At 40.4% G+C, this 23,230-nt stretch overlaps 1 protein-coding gene across 1 annotated transcript in view; it reads left to right on the plus strand.

The window, feature by feature from the left end:
• The first annotated feature begins 272 nt into the window (after positions 1–272).
• LOC124619707 (menin) overlaps positions 273–23,230 on the plus strand; it is a 39,218-nt gene continuing 16,260 nt past the window's right edge. The window contains exons 1-4 of the mRNA XM_047146264.1: positions 273–825; positions 904–1,056; positions 1,260–1,502; positions 13,658–13,865. Coding sequence (XP_047002220.1) covers positions 390–825; positions 904–1,056; positions 1,260–1,502; positions 13,658–13,865 — 1,040 coding nt within the window. The 5' untranslated portion in view covers positions 273–389. The remainder of the gene's footprint in view (positions 826–903; positions 1,057–1,259; positions 1,503–13,657; positions 13,866–23,230) is intronic.

Genomic DNA, 23,230 nt, shown 5'->3' on the forward strand with positions numbered 1-23,230 from the left:
TTTGACTGTATTAGACGCATTTGTTGATCTACACAAATTGAATGTACGTATTAAAATTTTCCATGAGGCCAAAGGAAAGTTTTCTAGCGTACTTACTGAACCAAAAACTGGTATCATATGTGAGCGCCTAGAAGTCTACGGAGGACAGAAGTGATTCATCTCTGCTCATGCATGTTTGACAACAGACGAATGTACTAACTTTAACCTTGACCTCGAACGTGCGTAAGGGACTACGCTAGTCAGTGGCTTTTGAAAATCTGCAATATCCGAAATAAACTTTAAAAAAATTATTTGTTGTGTGTAATGAATGTACTGAGTATAAGATACACATACTGTCACTAAACAATGAGGTGTGAGTACATTTATGAATGACACGGCGTTAGTTTATAATGCCGCGTAACTGCGACATGGCGGGGTTTCGAGAAGTTGATCGGCAACAGTTCCCGCTACAAGATATTTCTTCAATTGTCGGTTTATTTAAACAACAATTAGAAAGTTCTTACGAGCCTGATTTAGCACTGTTATCCATAATTGTTGGAGCTGTTGAAAATTCATTAACATGGAATCGAGCATTGTCGGCGCAGAAAGAGACCGAAAATTTTACAGAATTCAAGTTGCCTCCTGTCGAATATCACATTGTAGAAGCATTGTATTCAAAGTTTCACGCTATAATAAAAGGCGCAGTCGATCTTTCACTATATGGACTCACAAAATTTGCTACACGGGATCTAGTTAAGAAAGTGTCTGATGTCATTTGGAATTCTCTGACACGAAGCTATTATAAGGATAGGGCGCACTTGCAGAGCTTGTATAGTTATTTGACGGGTGAGTTACTGGCGAACGTTTCTGTTTATGTGACATTTCACTGCGAAATGTGTTAGATGTTTACATTATTACTTACAGGAAACAAACTGGATTGTTTTGGAGTGGCGTTCGCCGTGGTTGCCGGTTGTCAAGTTCTTGGATTTCGTGACGTCCACTTAGCTCTGTCAGAAGATCATGCTTGGGTTGTGTTTGGAGAAGGAGGAAAAGAAACAGCCGAAGTTACGTGGCATGGTAAGTGTTTACCTTCGCACGTACTATAAACTAATCAAAATTCCGCATTGAGTAGATGAATTGTGACATCTCGTGCAGTAACATTTTCCGACTATTTTCTTCTAGTAACCTGTCAATTTACACTAAATGGCGTGTTACCAATTGACGGAGAATTGTGGAATTCACTGTGAGGCTAGAGTTGTCATTTTAATTATTTGTTGTAGGTAAGGGGAATGAAGACAAGCGAGGGCAACCAGTTGGACCTGGTATTGGATCAAAGTCTTGGCTGTATGTAAATGGACGTCCTGTGATATGTACTAGGCCAATGGAAGTTGCAGCTTTAGTCTCAGCAATAAATCCTAGCCTTAGTCCAACCACAGAGGCAATGGAAATAGCTTTGTTGCAACAAGAACTGCTGTGGTTATTGTATGATCTGGGACATTTGTCTCATTATCCAATGGCTCTTGGTGAGTGAATGTTTAATTCTTTTGTATCTATGAATTATGAAAAACAGTGTGTTACGTACAATGCTCAGTGATATGTCTTGCACTGTTTCATAACATATTTGTAGATGTAGTTGGTGAAGTAAAAGGGGTCCCTGGTTTTCTAATATGATCCACTGTAAGTGATTATGTAAATGTGATTTGCCAGTACTTGTTAAAACCTACTTGTGAGAAGAAACACATTTTTAGGAATGATTGATGTACGGTAGGCCTAAATTGCGATTTATGTTTATGAGTGAGACTGCCCCTTAAGGGACTGGAAAGCATTAGGTAATTACTGCAAATATGTAATCAACCCATCAATAAATTCTACAGAAGAGAGATTGAATCAGTTATTTTTGTCAGTCATCTTTCAAATAAAAAATGACAAGCAGGTAATTACTTCACTTTGTCCTTTCCAGTGTTTCTTGGTCACTGGCCAACATGGACAAAACAAGATAGTAACTTGTTCTAGGTTATTTCATATGATCATGCAATGGTTAAAGTATTGGCTTAAAACCAGGAGGAGTTGAGTTGAAATCCCCAGCTGGCCATCTAGATTTAGATATTTGTGAATCGGTAGTATGAATGTCGAGGAAGCTCTTAATGGGGTGCTAATGCATGATTCCTTCCTTTTCTCATTGCAGATTTTATTTCATTGTTATTGGGGAAAATTGCAATGAGTCCCCAATGCTTTGTGAAGGTTATTATTTTTGTGGGAAATTACACTCACCTCCATAAAGCTACACATACATTTATTTAAGTTAATATTTTCAGCAGAGTAGCTTTCACTGCTGTGATACATTCCAGTGATTGATTGTTTAATCTATGTCAGATGTGTAAATTTTTTGAAACTTCATACTAAGTTTAAAAGCTGTAAACAAGATGTATTACTATTGTTTTGCAAATAAAACTAAGGCACCAAAAGCAAAAGGTTTCATAAGCATTTCTGTGATGCTGCGGACTTGTATTGCTATTAGAGGTCACTGTCTTAGCTCCGTGTAGCAATATTGTAAACCTCGAATCATGATCTCTGCTTATACAAGAACGTTGTAGTTCTTTCAGAATGTAAATAACTTAGGAGCAAACAAGACCACAGGCCAAATAGTGGAATCAAGGTGTTGATCTGTTAATGGGCACACACAGAAAGAAAAGAAAACTTGGTAGCTGTGTGTGTGTGTGTGTGTGTGTGTGTGTTTTTCCTTTCTCTTCTGTATGTGCCTGTCAGTGATGCCACACTTCTGCTATTTGGGATTGGTATCCTTTACCCTATATTATTTATAGGCCTACTAGAAAATACCTATTCCGCCTTGATTGACATTTTGTCTTGAACACTTCAAATTGTTTTTTGTTAATGCACATACGCTATTATTTAATAGCTCGTGGGTGAAGCACAGGTAGTAATCAGTAGTATACATTAAGATTTCAGTAACAAAATTAACACCAGGAAAAATGCAGACTTACGTGTTTGTTATGGAAAAGTTAAATTTATTTAACATTCTGTATCTTCATGTGAATCTGTTAGTGGTATCTCCATGATGGGATATAAATTATGGAGAGCGAAAGGTAACAACTTGATAACAGAATACATATATATACTTGTGCAACATGATTCAGAATACCCACAAATAATGGAGGTCACATATCACAAGAGTCCCCTGGCATGTGATGGTTATATGGGCTATTATAATGGTGTTTTATATGCTTCTGTGGTCCCATTTTGGTCCGAAAAATAATCTTGGTATACTATGGTGTCTGCAAGAGAAATGGTGGTGCACAAATCATTATATCATCCCCTTGAAATTGAATGAACCCGTAACTATAACACTTGGTGTCCACCTGTTCAAATACTTGCTGTGCCCTCTGTCACGGAAAGGCAAACTCAAAATAGGAGGGGGTCTGTTAATTATTGGCAGTTCAAATATACAGTGAATGGTGGTACCCCTTATTAGCAGCAAAGTTTGTGATGGATCATCATGTGCACTCAGTATCTATGCCTAGAGAGCTCATTCAACATGTTGAAGAGGCTGTTGCATCAGCTGTTGAGTGAACATGGTGCATCCAGCTGCAGATTGTGGTGCATATGCCCATTGTCTTGGCACTGAGGACATACAGGGGCCATTCCAGTGACTGACAGAGAGGTTTGAGAAGAGCAGCATTGCTCATGGTCTTAGAAAGACATTCAAAACCTACAACATTTTCCTCAGACCTGATTGTGGCCGACTGGTTCTAAATCAAGTGTAAGGTTTGAACCAGCGACTTAGAAGGTTCTGTGCCGAGCTTGGCTGCAACTACTTAGGTTTGTGCCATAGGATTGAGAACTGTAGGGTCCCCCAAAATACACCAGTGGTAAACCATACATTAGAGGCTACAGATAGCTGACAATGTGTGGGCTGCAAACAAGGCATTTTTTTAGAGTAACTGATTCTCCGTCAGTCCAAATAATGATAGCTGCAGTAAACACTGAAGTAAGGGCCAAAGGTATGGCCACCATAGGTGATAGTATTAATATCCTATTGTTCAACTGCCAAAGCTTTCAGAATGAAGTGCTTCTGAAAAGCAGTGGAGCTAATATTTTTAGGTACAGAAAGCTGGTTAAAAGCCGAAATTGAAAACAGCGTGAATTTTGGGAACATTTAAAATGTGTATCACAAGCGTAAGTAAATTGGAAATGGAGGTGGTGTATTTGTTGCAGTCGACAAGGATTTCAAATCCATTGAAGTAGAAATTGGAAGAAATTGAAGCTGAACTTGCAATTTTATCTTGCTGTTGACCACCAGACCAATACCCAGATGTAGCCAGAAACCTTAGAGAAAACCTCATTTCATTGTATGTAAGTTCCCCAGTCATACTGTCATCATTGGAGAAGACTGTACTCATCCAGGAGTCAGTTGGTAGAAGTGGTGAGGTTGCAAGACATCTTGTGAAACAATTTTAAATGTGTTCTGTAATTTAGAAGACCAGTCATGATGGAAACATATTTGATCTGATGTCAACTAATAGACCTGACATCTTTGAGGATGTCCATGTTGAAGCTGGTATGAAACAGCAAGTGGCAGTTGTTGTAACAGTGTTTACCAAAGTACGAAGGACAACTAAGAAAAGTAGAAGGAATTATATGTTCAGCAAATTAGTTAAAGAGGTTGTTATGTTTTGTCAGAATGAAGAACTATGAACATTTAGCTCGGTACTGGACCATGTAGAAAAACTATGACTCGATTTCAAAAGGGTGATTGACCTTGCACTGGTTAGATAGATATCTAGTAGAAAAGTTCAGGTGCGAGGGGTGCTCCATAGTATACATTCACTGTAAAGAAACTAGTAGAGGAACAGAGACTACAGCATAATAGGTGTAAAACAATGCATAAGGCAATAGAGGGAGAGATCCTAATGAAACACGTTTTATTGTCAAGAAGACAATGAGTGACTCCTTCATTGACTATTGTAGAAGAATATTATTGGAAGATCTCTCACACAACCTGAAGAAATTCTGATCAAATATGAAGGTTGCCATTGGCATCAAAGTTATGTTCCTCTATAAAGGAAAATCTAAGAATATTACCCCAATTTTATTTTGTACTACTGCAAAATGAGTGCTGTAGATATTAATGTCCATAGTGTGGAGAAACAATTGAAATCACTGAAACTGAATAGAACTCCAGAGTCCAATGGAATTCCTACCAGATTCTATATAGAATTTGCAGTCGAAACTCCCGTTTTTCAGCTGTAATAAGGTCCCCTTCCCTTGGGGGGGGGGGGGGGGGGACACCTGTGCTCAGTAGTTGGAAGAAAGTGCAGAACACACACATCTACAACAAGGATAGCGATCCACAGAGGTACAGTCCAATCTCATCGACATCCCTCTGTTGTAAAATCCTAGCATATAATGAGGTATCTCAAACAGAATGACTGCCTTTGTGACAACCGACATGGACTGTGAAAACATAGATCTCGTAAAATAATAACTCAAGCTTTTCTCATTTGACGTACTGAAAATGATGACTTAAGGCAGTCAAGTAAGTCCAGTATATCTTGACTTGCTAAAAGCATTTGACTCAGTACCACGCTATCAAAAGTACAGAACTGTATGATGTATCAAGTGAAATTTGTGATTAAATTAAGGATTTATTCATTGATGTGGAGTGCGCAGAATGTTGTCCTGGATGTCGAGTTATCGACACATGTAGAAGTAACTTCAGATGTGCTGCAAGGAAGTGTGCTGGGGTCCCATGTTGTTTATATTGCACGTTAATGTCATGACAGACAATATTAACAGTAACTTCAAAATTTTTGCAGATGGTGCAGTTGTTTATGATGAAGTACTAACTGAAAAAAAGAAACTGCAAAATTATTCAGTTAGATTTTGATAAGATTTCAAAGTGGCACTGAGATCAGAAAATTGCTTTAAATATACATCTGTATTCTGCAAAACAAGCCAGGTGGCGCAGTGGTTAGCACACTGGACTTGCATTAGGGAGGATGGTTGTTCAAACCAGCGTTAGGCCATTCTGATTTAGGTTTTCCGTGATTTTCCTCAGTCGCATCAGGCAAATGCTGGGATAGTTCCTTTGAAAGGGTATGACTGATTTCCTTCCCTAATCCGATGGGACTGAAGACCTTGCTTTTGGTTCCCTTCATCGAATCAACCAACCTGTACTCTGCAAACCACAGTAAGATGCATGGAAGAGGGTACGTCCCATTGTAACAGTTATTAGGTTTCTTCCTGCTCCATTCACTTGGGGAATGTGGGAAGAATGATAGTTTGAATGCCTATGTGTGCAATCATTATTCTTATCGTACCCTCACAATCCCTAAGTGAGTGATATGTAGGAAATTGTAGTTATTTTTCAAATAATCGTTTAAAGCCGGTTCTTGAAACTTCCTTGGGATAGTTTATGATTATTTGTGCTGCCCTTCTCTGTATATGCTCAATATCCTCTGTTAGTCCTATTTGGTACAGGACCCACACGTTTGAGCACTACTCTAGGACTAGTCGCACAAGTGATTTTTAAGCAATCTCATTTGTAGATTGATTGTGCTTTCCCAGTAAACCGAAGTCTACCATCTGCTTTACCCACGATTGAGCCATTCCATTTCATATCACTACACCTGGGTATTTGTATGAGTTTTCTGATTCCAACCTTACTCATTGATATTATAGTCATAGGTCACTACGTTTTTTTGTTTTGTGAAGTGCAAAATTTTACATTTCTGAACATTTAGAGCAAGTTGCCAATCTCTGCACCACTTCGAAATTTTATCAAGACCTGACTAAATATTAATGCAACTTCTTTAAGGTAGTACTTCATTATAGATAACTGCATAATCTGCAAAAATTCTGAGGTTGCTATTTATATTGTCTTCAAGGTCATTAATATAAAACATATATAGCAAGGGTCTAAATACAATTCCCTGGGGCACACCTGAAGTTACTTCTATGTCTGTTAATGACTCATCATACAAGATAACTTGCTGTGACCTTTCTGCCAAAAAGTCCTCAATCCAATCACGAATTTCCCTTGATGCCCCATGTAACTGTACTTTTGACAATAAGCGTAGATGTGGTACTGATTCAAATGCTTCTCGAAATCAAGAAATACAGCATATAACTGACTGCCTAGATCCAAAGCTTTCAGTATGTCATGTGAGAAAAATGCGAGTTCGGTTTCACATGATCTATGGTTTCGGAATCCATGCTGGTTGGCACTGAGGAGGTCATTCTGTTCAAGTTACCTCATAATGTTTGAGCTCAGAAAATGTTCTAAGTTTCTACAACAAATTGATGTTAAGGATATTGGATGGTAGTTTTGTGGATCACTTCTACTACCTTTCTTGTAGGTGGGGGTGGTATGTGCTTTTTGCCAAGAACTGGGCATGGTTTTTTGTTCAAGGATTCTACGATAATTGTAGTCAGAAAAGGGGCTAGTTCAGCTGCAATTTCAGTATAGAAACTGACAGGGATTCCATTGGGCCCTGGAGCTGTGTTCAGTTTTAATGTATTCGGCTGTTTTTCAACATCTCTGACACTAATACTTATTTCATTCATCTTTGCAGAGTGGTGGGAGTATGAAATTGGGGCTATTCTCTTGGGGCTTCCTTTGTAAAGGAACATTTGAAAACGGAGTTGAGCATTTCGGTTTTTGCTTGTTACCCTCAATTTCAGTTCCTCTCTTATTTGCTAGAGACTGAACACTAACTTTGGTGCCACGAACAGCCTTTACATGCCATCCGATTGTCTTTGGATGTTGTGAAATATCATTTGACAATATTCTGCTGTGGTAGTCAGTGAAGGCATCTCACATTGCTATCTTCACAGCCAAAATCATTTCATTCAGCAACTCTCTATAGCCTACGCTTTGTTTTACATCCAATAATCTCTGTTTCTTGAGAAGTTTCTCTACAGTGAGTATACCAAGGAGGTAAAATTGTGCACATCACATAATGAAAAAATTGTCATCTTAGTACTGCAGTATCAACAACTCACAGTTGGAATTGGAATACAAATGCCTGGGTGTAACAGTTTCTGGAGATAGGACATAGAAAAATCCCATAAGCTCAGTTGTAGGTAAAACAGGTGGCAGACTGGTTCATTGGTAGGGTACTAGGAAAATGCAGTCAAATCTACTAAGGAGATTGCTTACAAAACACGTATGCTACCCATCATAGAATACTGCATAAGTATGTGTGACGCATTTCAGATAGGACTGTCTGGGGATATTGAATGTAACCCATGAAAATAAACATGATTAAGAGCAAATCAAAATAGTACCAAAAATATGATGTATACATCATCTGCTATTGTAGTAAATACTAAATTACAAGTTTGCACTTAGTGTGATTTTGTACAATAAAAGAAACTAGTTTTTAACTGACAGTAGACAGACCTACAATACATTGTTCTGAAATAAATTTTCATTACTCATTTAGCACTGTTTGCACATGAAGATAATTTTCGTAAAGTTTCCAGAGTATGTAAAGTTATGTTATTGTCATTACGTATCACATCTGCCACTTGTGTGTGTGTGTGTGTGTGTGTGTGTGTGTGTGTGTGTGTGTGTGTGTTTTAATTACTTGCAAATGCATTGTCAATTAAATTAGTGTATTGTGGTATCTCTACATCAAGATATATTTTCACTCTGCAGCAGAGTGTGCACTGATTTGAAACTTTTTGGCAGATTAAAACTATGCCAGACTGTGACTTGAACCCAGATCCTATGCTGCCTAAACGTGACAATTGCTCTACTGACAGCTAAGCAGGCATAACTCAAAACCTGCCCTCATAACTTTACTTGCACCAGTACCTTTCTGTTACCTTCGAAATATAACAGAACTTCTTCTGTATACTTTCCAAGACTAGCATTCCTGGAATAAAGGATATTTCAGAAAACTGCCTTAGTAGACATAGCAGTAGCATTGGAAAAAAAACCTTACAACTGAAGAAGTATTTTCAGTCTCTACCATAATGCTCAGTTTCAGATGTTCCTCTAGCAGGGTTGTTTGTAGAAAGGACATAGCTGCTGCAGAATGATAATTCATTCTGGAAACAATCCCCTGGGTTATAGCTGAAGTTAGGAAGGTAGGAGATGGCTGAAGGTTGGAAGATAGGAGATAGGTGCTAGCGCAAGTAAAGCTGCGGAAGCAGGGTGCGTGTCATACCTGGATAGCTCAGTCAGTAGAGCAAGTGCCCGCTAGAGGCAAAGTTGTTGGGTTTGAGTTCCAATCAGGTGCAGTTTTAATACGCCAGAAATTTTCATCTCTCTGCCATTTTGTAGCATGTGAGAAGCACCATTTATTAACTTCTTAGAGGTCACTGTACCAATCTTTGTCTGGCAGATGCTAATTTTTTAATTGAGTGCGCAATCATTTGTCTTAAAACAAGAATGTCCCTAAATTCTTTTTTACATTAATTACCCCTTTACATTAGAAGTTCTGGACTATATTTTTTCCCAGTGTTATAATTTGTTTTCTCTTAGGTTGACTGGTACTGATAGTGATAGGTATTACTCATACAAATTCTGGATATTGGTGATGTTCCAGTACTCTGTTTTCAACGTAACACAATTACTGTCATCATGGCTGTCATTGTGCCTGGAAACTCCTGTGTGTGCCATCTTCCTGTCTCATTACCATTAACAGTTTGAATGAGTCTTGGTATCTTACTGGCTTCTACCTGTCTTGTCCCAGAGACATCTACAGGTATACTCTGTAAACCATTGTGAAGTGTGTGGCAGAGGATTGTCCCATTGTACCAGTTGTTATGGTTTTTTCCTGTTTCATACACATATGGAGTGCAGGAAGATTGATAGAGAGAACATTGGCGCAACAACGAAGGAAACATAATATGAGATAATAGGACAGAAGTTAGACATGTCAGTATATAATTATGGTAATGAAAAGTCCTTGGTGCAATATAAGTTGGTGAGTGGTCAGTAGGCACATAAACAAGATTGAACGTTAAACTATGCATCGAATGATGTCCTTTTTCAGAGCTAATTGCATATTATACATGCACCTGCATGGCTACATCGTCTTAGCTGATGAAATTGTACTGGCACTGCATCATGTCTTGGGTGAGGTTTCCATATTTACTCCTCTCGTTATTTGTATTCTGTCTAGAATTTTCCATTACTATAAACTTAGGTGACAAAAGTTATGGGATAGCGAGAAGCACATATACAGATGGCTGTAGTATTGCATATACAAGGTATAAAAGGGAATTGTATTGGTGGCACTGTCATTTATACTCAGGTGATCCATGTGAAAAGGTGTCCGATGTGATTTTATCCTCATGACAGGAATTGACAGACTTTGAATGCAGAATGGTGGTTGGAGCTAGATGCATGGGACATCCCATTTTAGAAATTGTTAAGGGATTTAATATCCTGAGATCCACAGTGTCAAGAGTGCGCTGAGAATACAAAATTTAGGTATTACCTCTCACCACGGGCAACACAGTGGCCGATGGCTTTCACTTAACAACCAAGAGCAGTGGTGTTTTTGTAGAGTTGTCATTGCTAACAGACAAGGAATACTGCATTATATACAGCGGAAATGAATATGGGGAGTACGACGAACATATCTGTTAGGACAATGTGCAGAATTTGGGGTTAATGCACCATGGCAGCAGATTACTGACACGAGTGCCTTTCTGACAGTGCAATGTCACCTGCAGCACCTCTCGTAGGCCTGTGACCATATCAGTTGGACCCTAGAGAAATGGAAACCGTGGCATGGTCAGATGAGTCCTGATTTTAGTTGGTAAGAACTGATAGTAGGGTTTGAGTGTGGCCCCTCAAAGTCATGGACCCAAGTTGTCAACAGGCTGCTGTGCAAGTTGGTGCTGGTGGTGCAGACTGTGTTGACATGGGTCCTCTGGTCCAACTGAACCGATCATTAACTGGGAATGGCTGTTTGGATACTTGTAGACCATTTGTAGCCTCTTATGGACTTCATGTTCCCAAAATGGTGGATTTTTTATGGATGACAATGCACTGTGTCACCAGGCCACAATTGTTTGCAATTGGTATGAGGAGCATTTTAGACAGTTTGAGCAAATGATTTGGCCATCCAGATCATCCAACATGATCACAATCAAACATTTACAGAATGTAATCAAGAGGTCAGTTTGTGCACTGGCAACACTTTCGCAAGTATGTATGACTGTAGAGGCTGCATGGTTCAGCCTTTCTGCAGGAGACACCCAACAACTTGTTGAGTCCATGCCACGTTCAGTTGTTACACTACACTGGGCAAACGGAGGTCCGACATGATATTAGGAGGTACCTCCTGATTTTTGTTGCCTCGGTGTACATGTGGCTCCTGTCTGTACACCATTTGTTACTAAACCTGTTTTCCCCCCTCATATTATCTATCCAATATCCCTCCTTATATTTTCCTTCTCACTTATCTTACACACACACACACACACACACACACACACAAACATAAACAACCCCCCCCCCCAATCCCCTTCATTACCAAGACTGCACTGGACTTGTGGTACCAAAGCATTGGTTGTGGCCACTTCAAATGCATTGCACATTATCCATCTGTCTGACTGACCACTAGATTTTAGTTTAACAGGATTTAACTATGAGATTACCTCATTTTAGCCCCTCATACTTGTACTTTCCACACTCTCTCTCTCTCTCTCTCTCTCTCTCTCTCTCTCTCTCTCTCTCTCTCTCTCTTTCATTCATTGTTCTCTTTCCCCCTGCCACTCCACTCCTTCATGTCGTCATGTGCCACATTCAACTCTCAACGTATGCAACAGAGTTCACCAGTGCCACAGTCCTATCCTGTGTGCATCCTGCCACTCCATGCCAGCCATCCTTCCATCTTTCCATTCCCCCATTCTCCTCCCCCCCCCCCCCCTCCCAGTGTCCTTCCTCCTTCCATCCACCCCACCTGAGACGCATCCTCATAACTGCAGTGGTGTGTGTGTGTGTGTGTGTGTGTGTGTGTGTGTGTGTGTGTGTGTGCAAGGAAGTGCTTATTTTTGATCTGTCAAATAGTCTGAATATATGTGAAAAGATTCTACAAATCTTGTGAGCCTTTGATGTAATCTGATTGTCATTTGATGTGTTTTATGTTCTATATCAACTTCAAACATATTGCTTCAAAGGCTGTACTTTGAATGCTCCATAAATGCAGTTAAACATTTTGTCAAACTTTTTGTGACAGTTTGCATACAGTACACTGATGCCCTTACAATTTTGCATACCAGTTTCCTTACATGGCACCTACAGTGTTCAGCTTCATTCTGCCTGAAGAATTTCTTTGCGGTCAAATATTTTTCCCCTAAAAATATAAAATCTTGTACTTTGTTCTCTCCAGCTTGACGTTCACACGTCTTCACTTGCAGTCATTAAAATATGCCAGTCTACGTATTTTATCCCAGAAACCACAACTCTTTCTATGGTTTCTGTTTTATGTAGATGCCTTGATGTACTGCCAACCTATTTGGAAGCTGTTGTCAGATGGTGCTGATGCTGCCATGCAGTCTGTATGCTTGAACACCATGCATATCTCAATGCTAGAATCGCATCATTTTATGCATATTTTTTAATGCAGATCATCTGCTCCATGAAAGATTTGGTCTTCCGTCTTCACAACCTAGCGTATCCATTCTACCTTAATATTTCATGGTGCTTTCATTGATTGGTTCTGGTGAGTTTTCTTAACATTATGGTCAGCTACAGACTGAAACACTACAAATATTCTCAAGTTGAAATAAGTGACAGTACAGTGACATCAAATATGTATTGCATAGTCCTTGCTCCAGTATCTTAAATTCTTGAATACTTGGTGCATTCACAATATACCCAATCATAGACAGTTGTATGTTTTAAATGATGCTATCAATATTCCTCTTTGCCTTTAATTTGTAATACACTACTTCTTCTCCTTTCATCCCTCCCTCCCCCCTCCCTCTCCCCCTCCCCCTTCTCTCTCTCTGTCTGTCTTTAAGATACTGCATAATGCTGTTCACACTTATGCCAGCCAAGTTTAATCAATTAAATCAGAAGGAAAGGTGCTGAGCTGCTAGTTTGGAGGGATAAAAAAAAAAAAACAACAACAACAACAACAGGCCGTGAATCTAGATATTTGTGGGAAGATGGCTAATGAGGTGTGATTTTAATTTTCCTTTGAACTGGTAAGGATTCCCAATTTCTTGCTTTATGTTAAATGGGGGCTTGTTGAATGTTTGCGCACCAGAGCTTTTAACTTGTTTCTGAGCTGTGGACAAGGAAGCAAAGACTACACAGAAACTATTTTTGTGTTTTGTATTGTGATTGTGTATAGCACAGCTCAGCTGACACTGACATTTACTGGAGAAAAAACATTAAGGAGTAAATCTTTGTTTCCCTTTGTCACAACAGCAGAGCTCCTCTTGTCTTTGTGTCTGAATGATCTGCCCATCCTTTTTAACCTTCCCCAATATACCCCTCTCTCCTCCTTCAGGAGGAAGGACCTGTCAGCTCCAAAACCTAACTTTTTTGACAGTATTGACATTTTTCTTGAAGATAAGTACTGGCCAGCAGTTTTGTTTCATAATATTGTAATTTTCTATGTTTGTAGGTTTAAAAATGGTTGAGTTCCGGTGAAAGATGTTTTATATTGTTTTGTTTTTATTACAGGGAATCTGAGTGACTTGGAGGAAGTAAGTCCAACACCAGGACGACCTCCTTGCAATGCCCTCTTCCAGGAAGCTGTTCTCTCAGCTCGAACATATTATGCAAACCAACATGTTTATCCATACACTTACCAAGGTGGTTATTTCTACAGGCACAAAATGTACAAACAGGCATTTGAAAGTTGGGCTAATGCCAGTGATGTTATAAGGCAGTAAGTAGTTGTGCATTATTATATACTAACATGTCTCTTTTCTTTCTTATTCTTTCAATAGTATATTTTAATTAGAGTTTTAATAAGAGCAATAAAAAATAAACAATAAGGAATCTAAATCTACAGTTATCAGTAGGATCTAAATTGGGGACATCTTACATGACTGAATGGGGCCAGGTACTGAAAAATATTTCTAAAAGAGAATACCAGTTTGAAAGAAATTGGCACCAGTTGTAGATTGTTTGTCATAGTACAAGTGGTTCTGTTGAACATGCTTTCAATCTGTCAACAACAGAACTGATCTATCTGTCTATATCAACCCTCAGGGGTGTGTGTGTGTGTGTGTGTGTGTGTGTGTGTGTGTGTGTGTGTGTGTGTGTGTGTGTGTATGGAGATGGCCAGGTATTTTTCAAGCCTCCACTGTATTTCTGGGGAAGTATATTCTTATTACTCTTAATAACCTGTAAGTGCTGTGTATCATTATGAATTAATAAATCTTATAATTAAATGTTTCCCTGAGACATTTAAGTATCTTTTTATTATCTACGATAATGATTGAAACAAACAAAATGAATTAAAATTTGTGCGGCGGCCGGGACTCAAACCCCGGTCTTCTTTGCTTGCTAGGCAGAAATGCTACCATTACACCACCGTCTGCTTCGATCATTATCATAGATATTAAAAAGAGACTTAAGTGTCTCAGGGAAACATTTAATTATAAGATCACCAATGGTACAAGGGCATCCCATTACGTCCATTGCTGGGGTGCTTGCTGGTATCGTAGAGTCCTGGCAGTAGTGACAATATGTAGGGAAAAAATGAATTGAGTTTGTGTTGGGGAGAGCACTCAGCTTGGGTAGTTCGTGCAGCAATGTTTACCATTTTACTGCGGTGGTGTAATGGTTAGCATTTCTGCCTAGCAAGCAAGAAGACACGAGTTCGAGTCCTGGCTGCAACATAAATTTTAATTCATTTCGTCTGCTTCAATCCTTATGAATTAAATTTTCTTATAAAATGCTTTTGGTGATGTATACAGAAATTATATTAATACTTCATCATATATACCGAGCGAGGTGGCGCAGTGGTTAGACACTAGACTCGCATTCGGGAGGACGACGGTTCAATCCTGCGTCCGGCCATCCTGATTTAGGTTTTCCGTGATTTCCCTAAATCGCTCCAGGCAAATGCCGGGATGGTTCCTTTGAAAGGGCACGGCCGACTTTCTTCCCCATCATTCCCTAATCCGATGAGACCGATGACCTCGATGTCTGGTCTCCTTCCCCAAACAACCCAACCCAACTTCATCATATAGTTATTTTTATAAAGAAGTAAATTCAGACTATAAAGAGTAAAAATTTTTATGTAAATATGGTGTATGACATAAATACAACAATCACTTGCCAAGCCTCGAAATGGGAATGAGAAAGTCCTACGGGAGAACACACACAAATAGAAGTCAAATTAGAGAAATCTTGAGCTTTCAGAGTGGGGAGTTCATTTGTAAGACTAAAGAGGCAGAGAAAAAAGAAAGAGCTAATGTACACATTTTCTATGTGTTTTCAGTTACAGCTAACTTTCGTCATAAGAAAGGTATTGCCAGTTAAAATTTTTAACTATTTTTGCTGTTGATATTTCTGTTGCTGTCATAAGGGTGTGCACACACAGAATGGAGGTTACCTGTAATGGAGGCCGGTGTGATGCCACTTGAACCAGTGCCAAGAATATCCCCATATTATCTAATTGGACCACACACAGTGGCTGTACTGACGGCAATGGGTACGTCCTTGCCTGATAGCTGGTATGAATGATATGTTCATTGCCTGTTTAGGAGTGACAGGTGACTGATGTACTTCGACAGAATGGCAGTGCTCTGACATTGGGCACTCTCAAACAGTATTACAGAAACTATTCACTGGAAAGTTTTGATTCTTTGGTTACTTATAACAGGTCTGCCCAAAAGATCCTGGAAGGATTAATTTTTGGTAGATGCCAATGCTGGCTGGTGGGGTGGAGGTCAGCCGGAGAAGTTGGTGGGGGAACTGAGCTGAAACGAGACCAGTGTCAGTCCCATGCAGGCAGTTGAAGCAAAAGCGTGCTTCATGGACAGATATCTACTGCAATTCGTTGAGCAAAAAAATGGAGCAGTTTTTGGAGCGGCATTATGCAGTAAAGTTCTGTGTGAAACTTGGCAAAAATGGCGCGGAGACACTTGAAATGCTTCAGAAAGCCTATGGTGACAGGGCAATGAAATAAAGCCCAATTTTCATGTGCCGCAAGATGTTCTGGGAAGGTCAGTAGTCTACCAGCGATGACGCCCGCTCAGGATGCCCATTGACATCACAAACTGATGACTCTGTGCAAGAAGTGCATCAAGTAGTGGACAAGGATAAATGATTAAGTGTTCGGATTATTGCAGAGGAGTGTTGAATACCCGAGGAGTGTTGAATACTTGGAACAATCATTCGCCACATTTCAACTGAGGATTTTCAAATGAGGAAAGCCTGTGCGAAAATTGTACTGAAAAGGAATTGCATGAGCACTGTGAAACAGATCCAGAGTTTTTGGACAGGGTGAGCACAGGGGATGAGATGTGGCTCTTTGAGTTTTTTGAGTAATCAGTCTTCTGACTGGTTTGATGCAGTCCACAATGACTTCTTCTTCTCCTATGCCAACCTTTTCATCTCAGAATAGCAATTCCACTCTAAGTCATCAAATATTTGCTGGACATATTCCAATCTCTCTTGTACTCTACAGTTTTTACCATCTGCAGCTCCCTATGGTACCATGGAAGTTATTCCCTGATGCCTTAAGAGATGTCCTGTTATTCATCCCTTCTTCTTCTCAGTATTTTCCTTATGTTCCTTTGCTTCCTTAGCATATCAGTCCATCTAACTTTCCAACATTCTTCTCTAGCACCACGTCTCAAATGCGTTGACTTCATTCTGTTCTGGTTTTCCCATAGTCCACGTCTCACTACTGACAGTGCTGTGCTCCAAATGTACATTCTCAGAAATTTCTTTCTCAAGTTAAGACCAGTGTTGAATACCAGCAGAATTCTTTTGTCCAGGAATTTCTGTTTTGCCAGTGCTAGCCTGCTTTTTATGTCCTCCTTGCTCCATCCGTCATGGCTTATTTTGTCGCCTTGGTGGCAGAATTCCTTAAATCCATCTACTTTGTGATCCCCAGTTGTAACTTAAAAGTTTCTCACTGTTCTCATTATGCTACTTCTCATTGCTTTGGCCTTTCATTGTTTTACTGTCAATCCATATTCTGTACTTATTAGACTGTTCATTCCATTCAACACAGTCTACAATTCTTCTTCACTTTCACGGAGGATAGCTGTGTCATTAATAAATTTATCATTGATAAATTATTTCTCGCTGAATTTTAATCCCACTCTTGAAACTTTTTTTTAGTTTTCTCATTGCTCCTTCAATGTACAGATTGGACATTAGGGGAGAAAGACTACATCCCTGTCTTACACCCTTTTTAATCCGAGCACTTTGTAGTTAGTCTTCCATTCTTACTGTTCTGTCTTGTACGTATTGTGCGAGGGTTGACTGAAAAGTAATGCCTCCACCTTCGTAACTCTTCAACAGTTGGCAGCATTGTTATGTGGCAGGTACTGGCTTGTTCCATAGCCTCTTCTCTACAGCTCCTGTTGGCGGGGAGCCTTAGCATTGATCGGTTGTTTTGTTACAGTGTAAAATATAGAACCCTGCACAGACGGTCGGTCAATGTGATTTAAGCAACGTGCAGTCATTGCATTCCTGACGGCGGAAGGTGTCACCCCAAAGGAGATTCGTCAGAGAATGAAAGCAGTTTATGGTAATTGTGTTGATGTGAGTACTGTGCATCATTGGGCGAGTAAGTTCAAAGATGTTGAGGCGGGAACATCTGACCTGCGTGACAAACAAAGAGTTGTACATCCTGTGACAGCAATCACAGAGTTTCGCAAGCAAAATGTTGACAGATTCAGACAATCATTATATCACTCAGAGAGAAATTGCAAGCACAATCGGCATTTCGCAAGAACTTGTGGGCCACATTATTGCTTTGCTTGGGTATTGGAAGATCAGAGACTAAATCTCGTTACTGAATGGCATCCTCCATACAGTCCAGATTTATCACCTCTGACTTCCATCTGTTCCCGATCATGAAAGATGATCTGCGAGGACATCATTGTGCTTCTGATGAAGACGTTGAGGGAACTATGAGACTGTGGTTGCGGAAACTGTGTGTCGACTTCTTCCGTGACGGCTTCAGAAAACTTGCATTGTGATCTGAGTCGATATCTGCTCCTGGATATGCCTTGTAGTCCAGTATCCGATTTCGGAGTCTGTGTCCAACAGTGAAGTAATCTAAGAGAAATCTTCCAATATTTCTCGGCCTTTTCCGAGTATACCTCCCCTCTTGTGATTACTGAACAGAGTATTTGCTGTTACTGACTGATGTTTATGGCAGAACTCAATTAGTCTTTGTCCTCGGTTGTTCGTACTACCAAGCCCATATCTTCTCGTAACTCTCTCTTCTATTTCCTCCCCTGCAACTGCATTCCAGTCACACATGATTATTAGATTTTCATCTTTACTTTCTGAGTTACCCATTCAATATCTTCATATACTTTCCCTGTCTTGTCATCATCTGCTTGTGACGTCAGCGTATATACCTGAACCATTGTTGTTGGTGTTGGTTTGCTATCTATTCTGATGAGAATAACCCTATCACTGAACTGTTCACAGTAACTCTCTCTCTCTCTGCCCTACCTTCCTATTCGTATTGAATGCTACTTCTGTTATACGATTTTCTGTGGCTGTTGATATTACTCTATACTCGTCTGACCAGAAATCCTAGTCTTCCTTCCATTTCACTTCACTGACCTCCACTATATCTAGATTGAGCCTTTTTGAATACAATCTCGAAACAAAGCATCAAAGCAGGAATTGGCACACTGAGGAGTCTCCTTGCCTGAAAAAGCAAGGATGAGCAAATCGCAAATCAAGGCAATGCTCATTGTGTTTTTTGACAGAAAAGGTGTGGTTCACGAGGACAGTCAGCAAAGAGTTTTCTGTGAATTGCTCAAACGGTTGCGCAACAGGATTTGATGCTTCCGAAAAGAAGTTTGTGTCTGTTGGATCATATGCCGGGACAACATGTCAATCCACACCGCATTCATTGTCTCGGAGTTGCTGGCCAAATAGGTGTGGCAATGCTGCCCCAGCCACCGTGCAACCCCGGTCTGGCGCCAGATGACTTCTTTTCATTCCTAAGGATCAAAAGAACCCTGTAAGTAAGTCGGCATGGGATGCTGGAGGCAGTAAAAACAGCTTTGATGGCCACACTGAAGGTGATTCCCGTTGATGACTTCCAAAGTGCCTTCAGTGATTGGGTAAAGGGTTGGCAACGGTTCATCGAAGCAGGGGAAGAATCCTTTGAAACGTTGTGAAAAGATTGAAAGCTGGTGTTTATAAAGATTTATAAAAAATTCACTCTGGAAAATTTGGGACAGACCCTGTATATTAGCGTCATGATCAACTGCCTATTTTTTCATTGAAGATTAGATTTATTTAGGAATGACGTACTTTGGCATACAGAATTCAAATAGTGAACAATGAAACACAGGAGATGCTATGAATTTACATTTGGCATATATTAGATCATACATTTCTGTGTACGAAATATTTCTTTAAACTTGGGAGGGGCTCTATACCTACCTCCAGCCTTGAGAAAATGGATTGTATGTAGTGTGTTCACTTCCACTCGTGTATGCTAAAGATGCAGCAAGAATGAAGTATTCGTAACATAAGTTGTATTTTCTAAAAGCTTTGAGATATCAAAACAAGTTGTCATCCCCACTCCCCCCGCACCCGCCCCCCCCTCCGAATGGTAGTATCAGTTAGGAGAATATTTCTTCCATATGGTTAACGTGCAATAGTTTCTCGTCTACTGTGATATATGAGTAACTACAGACTTTTTCAGTTGAATAATGTAATTTTTTTGTGGGCTATTGATAGCTGTTGAAATGAGGATTAGTTTGGCTTTGCCACAAAATAGTGAAGAAATTATACATTCATTTCTGTCCCAATACTGTATTTTTCCCCATATGTTATTGACCTGACTTGTTCTCAGTTTCTCCTTTAATAAGCCAACCTTTCAGGAATCTGCCACAGTTGCAACTGTATTAGCACTTCACTGTTTTTTGTAAAAGAAGCAAATTTTAACATGGCAAGAAGATGTGGATGTTACCCTAAATTCGTCACTGATGATGCTTTTGTGAAGTAGAAAAAGGTTAAGTAGCCTGGGGCAAATAATTACTCCTTTTGTTCTAATTTAACCCAATGTATTTCCTCTTTTTATTTATTTATTTATTTATTTATTTATTTATTTATTTTTTTGTAATAATGAACAGTGGGCATTGAAACTTGCCAAAGGATTTTGTGTCCGTACCTCAAAGATCTGAGAAATATTAAAACAATCCACAGCTCACAGTGCACTTGATTGTGCCTGTCCCCGTTAAGAATGAATCTTGATGAGTAGTTAAGCAACACAGAAAAGGAAGTAATAGTGTTTAATGAATAGAACTACACTCCTTTTGGCTCTGGAATTGTAGTTCTTGTTGAGAAAATATACTTTGTAACTCTGTAGTTTTGTTCGTTGTGACGACTTGCAGAATCCTGTCAACTTTTGTCTAGGGGAAAATAGATTATCAAAATCTTTGATGAACCAAATGATATTTGAGATGAACAAGTACACAGTGCTTTATCTATAACATAATCTTGCATAGAACTGCCACATCCCTTTGCAGTTTTCATTGACACAATTCGGAGAACTGAAACACATTACGAAGGTCATTTTGACATGAAGTCATTGGTGGAGTGAAGTATGGAAAGGATGAAATGCATTGGAACATGTTATTTGTAGAACACTCCTTTTTTGATCTCATTGACCCATCCAAGCTGCCTCGTAGTAACATGTGGATGGTTTGTTACTGCTGCTAAAATGTTAGTTGAATTTCAGTCATTGGTTGCTGTTCTTTTTTGTTGGTGTATTTTAGTCTTCTCATTTCCAGTTTCTTGAAATTTGTTTATAATGGATGCAAAGATAAATTTTACAACTGTACACATTGATGTGTTACGACTTCTGCACCACTTGTTAGCAGCAGACACAGTGGCTGTGCCAAAGAATGAGACGGCGTGGAGTTTTACAATTATTTATTGAACTTACTTTACAATTTCTCCCTCGTCGTTGCTGCCCAGCCCTGCGGATCCCTCTGCCTGGCTGCTGCTGCAGTGTTGATTCTCCAACAATGCACGCATCGCGCGCCGCTGATTGCACTCGGGAGCCTCAGGCCACCAGTGCTCAGCTGAAGCCAGGATGCCCTGTGATTGAGATGAACTCGTTTGCGCTCGGCGCCCCAGTACGGCATTCCCACGGAGCCACGTCTGCTGTGAGGTCAGCTGCCGACGCCTGCTGCACCGGCAGCTGGGAAGCTGTCAGTCGCGATGTCTGCGAGGTCCCGTCATGAACGGACCACGCGCCGTGGGGCCGGATTGCCGTGAAGTCCAGGTGTCAGTCCGTGGCGGCGCCTGTGACCAAGACAACACTGCAGCCGGTCCTGCTGGAAGTTCTCGCTGTAGTTAGTCAGCCATGGTGCTGACCGAACTCGGGCCGACCTCCAGAGCTGAAGTTGACATCTGGCGGCGAACGGATGACTCCTGCGAGCTGGAACAGACTTACGGAATCGAACTGCTTCCTAATGGCTTCTGTCTGTTGCTGCCTGCGCTCCACTATTTATATCCGGCAGGAGGACATTTTGTACCCTCGGTGGTAGCTTTTTGCTATTACTCCCGCTGTATATTTCAGCGTAACTTAGCGTGCTGGCCTCACTTCCCCTTACTCAGCACTCTCCAGGCTTCGCTCAGTCGGTGTGCGTCCTTGTGTCAGTCTGTTGGTAGACTGCTGCTGTCAGCAAGGCTATCTCTGTCTGCCTACTTCACAACGCCTCTGTCGCCGGTGTGCCCTTGTTTTGCCATTCTCCACTGTGTGAAGCAACGCTTACTACATGTGGCCACAACACTGCCTCCTCCTAAAAATTAAATTCGTTCCCGAATTTACCCTATACGTTAACTCTAGTTCTATCCTATATTCTACTTCTTCCCCATATACATCCAGGTTGCCCTGACTCATGCCTTACTGGTTATCCATTCTACAGGAATCTCATGGAGCGGTCTTGCAATAACATGCTGAATCCTCCGTTTTAATATGACATATACCACACTGATAAATACATTCAACACGGTAATAGTACTGGTAGAAATTTCCATGGTCACTATGCTACGTTTCCGCCTGGTATCGTACTCCTCCACATGCCTTAATAATTGCTGCATTGAAATTTGACCTTTCTCCGAATCTACTAGTTTATCTATCGTTTGCAATAGAGTAGCATCCAAGGTGGTGTTAAAATACATCAGATTTTCTCCTGGAGTGATGCTGAATGACGCATCTGGCCAGTACAACGTCAGATGAGTATCTGTAACCTTGGTGACTCCCGTGACTGTTGCTGGTAAGCTGAAATGATCCCCTACTATTTCACAATGTGTCCCGTTGATTAGCAAACCACTGTCCCGTAATTCCATCTTTGTGTTTGCTGTCCAATTCCCATTGTCATAACACTTGGCTGATATCTTCTTCGTGGTGAATACTGAATACAACCAATGCCTCCCAACTTGCTGAAAATGTGGCGTAGGCTTCACTATTATTCTCCGACACTCCGAAGCTTCTGCTTAGGCCCTAAATAACTGGATCTCACACGACCCCTTGCCCGTGAAAACAACCTCTGATGGACAAACGGAAACTTAATCCATTAGACATCTACTCAACTCTAAACTCGACATAGTAGCATGAGTATCCCCCTCCTTAGAAATTAATGAAACCTCCTGTGTCCTGAACTGTACACCCTTCCCCATGCACTCCCATCTGACCGGATAAGGATGCACTGTGTAACAGTGATACTGTCTCTCCACACTAGTTACTGGAAATCTAATCTCTATATACATCTTAACTAGATCCGTTGTTACCTTAATCCTAGACATATGCTAAAAAAGTGACATACTCGCTTCAATTATCGGCACTACATGCTCTACCCCCTCTGGAAACTCTCCCCCTTCCTGCTTCAGACTCCATCTGAATTTTTCTGGTGACATCAACGTCGCACTCACCTGCCCGTGCAATGCGTGATGTACTGCCTTTTGCAATTCATCCGTCCTCACTCTGCATCACCAAAGCTGTTAACCAGTTCCCGCAGCAATTTAGCCATTTCCAGCTTCCTTTCCGCTATATCCAATCACATTTGTACTTTTCCAGAT

This window comes from Schistocerca americana, chromosome 6 (genome assembly GCF_021461395.2).
Source record: "Schistocerca americana isolate TAMUIC-IGC-003095 chromosome 6, iqSchAmer2.1, whole genome shotgun sequence".
NCBI classification, from domain to species: Eukaryota; Metazoa; Arthropoda; class Insecta; order Orthoptera; family Acrididae; genus Schistocerca; species Schistocerca americana.